This window comes from Barbus barbus (assembly GCF_936440315.1).
Source record: "Barbus barbus genome assembly, chromosome: 32".
Taxonomy (NCBI): Eukaryota; Metazoa; Chordata; class Actinopteri; order Cypriniformes; family Cyprinidae; genus Barbus; species Barbus barbus.
The window spans coordinates 28,946,772-28,953,263 of record NC_136760.1 but is presented as its reverse complement, the minus strand read 5'-3'; the positions used below and the strand labels follow the sequence as shown (position 1 = coordinate 28,953,263).

General features: G+C 37.9%; 1 protein-coding gene across 1 annotated transcript in view; it reads left to right on the top strand.

Moving 5' to 3' along the window:
• Positions 1–1,400: 1,400 nt before the first annotated feature.
• Positions 1,401–6,492, top strand: part of LOC306851922 (ryanodine receptor 2) — a 155,991-nt gene continuing 150,899 nt past the window's right edge. The window contains exon 1 of the mRNA XM_079388432.1: positions 1,401–1,695. Coding sequence (XP_079244558.1) covers positions 1,651–1,695 — 45 coding nt within the window. The 5' untranslated portion in view covers positions 1,401–1,650. The remainder of the gene's footprint in view (positions 1,696–6,492) is intronic.

Here is a 6,492-nt window from a genome sequence, read left to right as displayed (position 1 = left end):
AGGAGACTTTGTGCATTTTTAGATTTTCAAAAAAACACCATTTAGTATGTTTTTAAGCCTTTTGAATTACGGGGACATAGGCAGTGTCCTCATAAACCACCTTCATATTGTAATACCTCTGTCATACCCATGCCATTATACACATTTGTGTCCTCATAAACCACATAAACATACACACACACACACACCCTCTCTCTCTCTCACATACACACACTCACACACATTCAAACATCTGAGACCACAGTGAAAATATGGCATTCAAAATCTGATTTATTCATGAAAGTAAAGGAGTGTAATTGGTGATGTGGGTCAGATTGAAGCTGAAGATGCTCTTTAGATCTCGGATCTTGATCAAGTTTAGTTCACGCTCACATTTTCTAACTGTAAAATAGTTATTTTAATAATGTCACTTGTAATGCATAAAATAGAAATGTGTCATAATACTACGTGCATATTATGGGCTAACTTTTTACAAGGTTTAAATTTATATATTCAGATTTAATAAATGGTATATTAGTGTACACATTATTCAATATTAGTGTTTTATTAATGTACAGAATTAGGAAGCAGTTAATTTGACCGTTTCCTCTGATTGTGTGGTTTGTGCTGATGAGTGTAGAGCAGATACTGGGGCTTTTGTTCTGTTCCTACAAACACAACCTGTACCACTTATAGTACTACCATTATATTCTTATAATATTACCTTCATTATTAGCCAAAAACAGGCACTGGTGTCCGTTTAACACACGCATTAATTGTGTTCATTTAGGTGGTATTTTTTGTGCTAAAGTAAATTTGGGATTTTATGTTAATATTACAATAATTAATCAAAGTTAACATGTTTGATGATCACGAAAAACATGCAGGTCAACGATTATTATTATTATTTATTTGGATTATTTATTTTACGTTTTTATTTCTATTTAACATTTTTAAATTATTATTATTAGTTTCATCAGCTATTAAATCTCGCGCCAGCGCTAAATGTTCCCGCTCTAAATGCTCCCGCGCTAAATGTTCCCGCTCTAAATGCTCCAGCGCTAAATGTTCCCGCTCTAAATGCTCCCGCGCTAAATGTTCCCGCGCTAAATGCTCTCAGTCGTTATGATCGTCGCGGTTTGATTAGTTTCTTGTAGATCTTCTCTGCTGTGGAACTGGAAAACTTATGTCTGAAATGTAAGTAACTTGATATAAAGTTCTTTTTTTATTGTTCTGTTTAAAAGCTCACAGTCGTGCTGTTGTTGGTCCAATTATAACCTTCAGGAGAACAGCGCGACTCACAGAGAGTTTAATTAAACCAGAGAATCTGCTGATTCAGATAACTCGGTTCTGTCGTTTAATATTCATGAACCATAGTTTACCTCAACTTTTTAAAAATGGTTCATGTTTTGCACATATAGAGTCGTGTTTGCTCCGGTGTCCTCGTGAAGGCGCTGCTGATGCTGTAACGGTTTAACGGTCTCCCGCTGCGTCAGCTCCGGTTCTCCAGCAGAGGGCGCTCGCTCATCTGCATAGCCCCGCCTTCTGGGTATGTCAGCCGTCCAATGATAGCGCGGCAGCAGACACCCGTTACACCCGCATCAGAGCCTCCGCCGCCGCCGCCTGAGAGCTTCATCTGTCCGGTGAGAGGCTCCGAACCCGCGCCGAACCATGACGGACGGCGAAGCCGAAGATGAGATACAGTTTTTACGGACCGTAAGTACCGTGTGTGCGTGCGTGTGTGTGTGAGATGCTGCGGTGCTGATGCTGCGGGAGTCACCGGCATCCGTCCGGTTCTCCGCGCTTGAACTGTTGAACGTGGGTGTGAGGAAACCGATCGCGCGTTATGAGCGCTTATGAAGGCGAATGCAGTGCGTATGTCAGCTGCAGTCCTGATGATGAAGTCAGTGTTGAGCTCCACTGCAGACTCTCTGTTTACTGTGGTGTCATGCTGCAGAATTTTCAAATGAACCGGTGATTGATTGATTCAGTACAGTGTGCATTAATAGAGGCGTTATTATTGATCAGTGTGGGAAATGTGCTGCGTTAACAGTCACTGAATGATACAGCAAATACAGGACATTGGAAGAACTACAGGAACAATACAGCGGATGGTATTGATTATAGCTGACAGGTGTTGAGCAGTCGTGTGTAAGCACATATCAAATGTAAAGTTTAGGAATCTGTCATTGTGATGATGGTGTTGGTCTGATGTGAATAACTGCATCATGTTGTTTGTGATCCATAATAATAATAATATGGTGAGGTCGTATGGCCTGTGGCTTCTTTGCATTCATGAGTGTCGTCAGTGCAGATGTTTGCAGCATCGGTGTGTTTGTGTGGACTTTGGTTCGTCTGGAACCTCATGCATCAGTTCTGCTCACAATCGATCCGTTGATTGTTGTTCCAGCAGCACAAAAACACCTAAATCGCCCTGATGAATAGATAGAAGCGCAGCACTATCGCCTTCAGTAAACACCAGCAGAAAATCATTAGCAAGCATTACATGTTAAAAACGGCATTGATTCCCTCCTCCATCCCTACAGCTCAATGCAGTGCAGGTTAGACGGGACTGAGTCCGGTGTGTGTGTGTGTGTGTGTAAATGAACACACTCAGATCACTGTAATGACATGCACTGGATATGATGATGCATCTGAAGAACATGTCTGGATCATATTCTCCTCACGATAAATGAACAAAGGAAGAAAACCCGTTTTAGCATAATTGTTTTGCACTGTGACATTATTTTATCATCAAAATATGTGTGTTTGTGTATATATATATATATATATATATATATATATATATTCCATGGTAATTCATGGTAGCTTTGTTGTACTGCATTTAATATGCATTTTTTTATTTATTTAAATCAGCAATCAAATTTCTCCTATATATATATATTAAAAAGTCTATTAATTTTCTCCATGATTCATTTGTTAAACAATGAATAAATTATTGCTTTGATGCAAAAATGACAAATTCAGAAATAAAGCGTTGAGACTGACTGTAGTAGTGAGGCTGTAACAGAAACATGTTTAATGTAACAACACAGAAACACTTACTGGTCCTGACACTTTTTCTTACAATTAGATTTTAGCAGATGCTTGTATCCAAAGCGAGTTTCTGTAAGCATCGGTGGGAATCATGAGCTGCACATGGGCTCATCTCATGCAAACCGTGTGGCGACGCTGTGATATAATCTTACAGACTGGAGCCTTGCAGTGAAACCTGGGAAAGAGATTCTGTAACAGCAGCGAGACCGTTAAACTGCCTGCTTTCTCTCTTCTGTCTCTCTCTCTCCACACAACATTAATATTTGATAAGATTCTCCTGTTACATAATCGAGAGGGAAGATAAATGAGCGTCTGTGGAGCTGTCTGTCTCTCTCTTCTCCTGTCGAGCTCAGAGTTTCTGTGTGACCTGAAAACAAACAGTCGTGTCATGAGCAGACGACCTCACCGTCCACGGCCACGTGGAGTTGAGCCACTCTGATTGGTCGCCTGTCCAGCTGCTTCAGCCAATAGCAGCCGCCACCATCTGTCATGCATTTCAGTATTGTTTCATGTCAGAAATTTGATCAAGTCAGTCAAGTCAGGTTTATTTATGCAGCACTTTTCACGATCACTTCAAAGCAGCTTTACTGATTGGATTACTATATCGTGATATACATTCATCATCCTGCACTGTTCCCCAATCAGCTGCTGACTCAAAATGTCTCTCTTTGCACATGTACAGTATTTGTGAAGCATTCGTATAGTTTGTATTTTTTATCTTCTATTTTTTAGTTTGTATAGGGTAAATACTTATATATAGTATACTTCTAGTTAAATCTGTCAGTAGGTTAGTAGTGTATAGGTTTATAGTGTTTTTTACTTCATTGTTGTATGTCTGTATTTATGTAGCACCGTGGTCCTGCGAGACACGACACTTCGTTCCACTGCATGTCCCCACATGTAGCAGAATGACAATAAAGCTCAACTTGAACTTGAACTTACTGTGATTAAATCGATGAAAGGTTAAATTAAATAAAAGATTTTATTAATTTCACCCCCATGTAAGTGTTTTTATCAGGGAGCTTCTAGAGCGTTCTATAGTAAACTCTATAGTTGGGCTGGGCGATATGGCCAAAAACAATTATCACGATAATTGTTTCATATCGGTCGATATCGATAATTATCATGATAAATGTCAAATTTTTATTTGTAAAAACCAGATGTTAATTGTGGTTTTAAACTATTCTTTATGGTCAGAACATGACAAACACGTTTTTTAAATTCTTTACACGTTTCAAGTCATTTTTCCTTAACAAAATAAATATCTTTAATAGAATTTTTTTTGTTAGTTCTACATTCTAATGAGGGATATTGTTTAAAATCAAGAAACCGGTTTGTGTTGCCTGATAATAATAATAATAATAATAATAATCTAAAAAATTTTGTCTCTTAAAAATATACATTTGATAGTAGCTTGAGTTAGGATGCAGATGTAGATTTATGTTCAGTATCAAAATCAGTAATGTCTGTAAAAATGTTAGCAATCTCATTTTTATATGGTGAATTAGCATTATTCTGACTGTTTGAGGTGTTTTTTTAACCTTTGGTCTTCCATAATAGCATACCTTTAGATCATGATAATCACAGTTAAAACCACAAATATAGCACCTCAATACCATGGTAAAAAGCACTAGTGTTTTTTCGTTCCGCCTTTGCCTTATAAACATTATATCGAACATTTATCGAACTCTTGTTATCGTTTACCGAGGGAATTTATATCGCGCGATAATTATTGTTATCGATTTATCGCCCTGCCCTGCTCTATAGTGAATTCTGTAGGCAATTGTATAGTAAATTTTGTAGAGAATTCACTAAGTGAATGTTGAAGTAAACTCTAGCGAATTCTGTAGTGAACTCTATAGTGAATTCTGCAGTGAACATTATAGTAAACTCTATAGTGAATTATATTAAATTCTAGTAATTTCTGTAGTGAACTCTGTAGTCATGTCTATAGTCTATTACATAGTAAACTTTAGTGAATGATAGTCATTTCTGTTATAAACTGTAGTGAATTCTGCAGTGAATTGTATATTGAATTCTAGTGATTTCTGTTGTGAACTCTGTAGTCATGTCTATAGTCTATTACATAGTAAACTTTAGTGAATTCTAGTAATTTCTGTTATAAACTGTAGTGAATTCTGCAGTGAATATTATAGTGAATTGTATATTGAATTCTAGTGATTTCTGTTGTGAACTCTAGTCAATTATATGTAGCTAACTCCTACAGCTTGTTTTTGGTTGTTTTAAAGCCGTTTTTGTAAACACTTCCTTTGATTTATTTTCAAATTGACCCCAGTAAGAGTAATTGAATTAGCATACATGTAAATAATGCATTGTGGCTAATTAGCATATGTTGATTCCTCTGGACAGTGTTGTTGGTCGGCAGCATTTGTAATTCACATCGCTAACAAAGTGTTATAGTATGAGCGTTAATACCACAGTATTCTTTGAGGTTCCACATGAACGAATGAATGAATGAATATGGTAATCATTCAGTACATGGCATAACCATCCTGGTCCTGTGGTGGATCTGCTGGTTAATGAGGCTCTGGTGAATAGTGTGTGATGTTAGGGTTAGATGAGATTCATAACATCACACTCACAGTCATGCTGTTGTTCTGAATGTCATCTGAGCTGTGATTGGGCTGTAGGGTCAGTGCAGGTGATCACATGACTGACATTCAGAGCAGCACGACTGGGTGATTATTGATGTAATACGACAGAACATTTAACCTGGTTTAATATCGGTCTCGAGTCATCAGATCTGTGTGTGTGTGCGCGTGATTGCCCGTCCAGTGTGCAGTGGGAGAGAGCTGTGTGTGTGTTTAATAGAGTTACTGCAGGTCTGTCTGATTTACTGTGTAATTAAGAGAGCGAAACACAGAGAGAGAGAGAGAGACAGGAAGAGTTTCTCGCTCTGGTGTCACTGTGATGTAGTGCTGGTGTTCGAGCTCAGTGCAAGAGTGTGTGTGTGTGTTTACTGCTGCTGTGAGATCAGAATTAAACCAACAAATAACTGTAAAATAAAAGCAAATCAAAATGAAACACAAATTCATTCAATGTTGTATTTGAAATAAATAAATAATTTTAAAATAAAAACATCAAAATAAAGCAAAAGATGAAAAAGGTGAAATATTTTATGTTTACCTGCATGTCATGTGACCATTAGTTGTCAATCAGGCCATCTTACTGGATTTTAGTGTTAACTAGTGGGTTGTTAGTGCTGTTGTGCTGGTTAGTGTGTGTCTGTTAAACCAGCTGGACTGTTGTGTGTGTGTGTGTTTTCTGAAACTCCTTCAGCTCTAGTGTTTGCTCAGATCAGCTGTTAGTGTCATCACTGGAGCAGCCAGCTGATCGGTTCCTTTGAGATTCAGTGAAGATTGTTCATGAGAGTCACTGAATGTGTTCATCCTGTGAAGAGCCCTAGTGTGTGTGTGTGTGTGTGTGTGTGTGGGT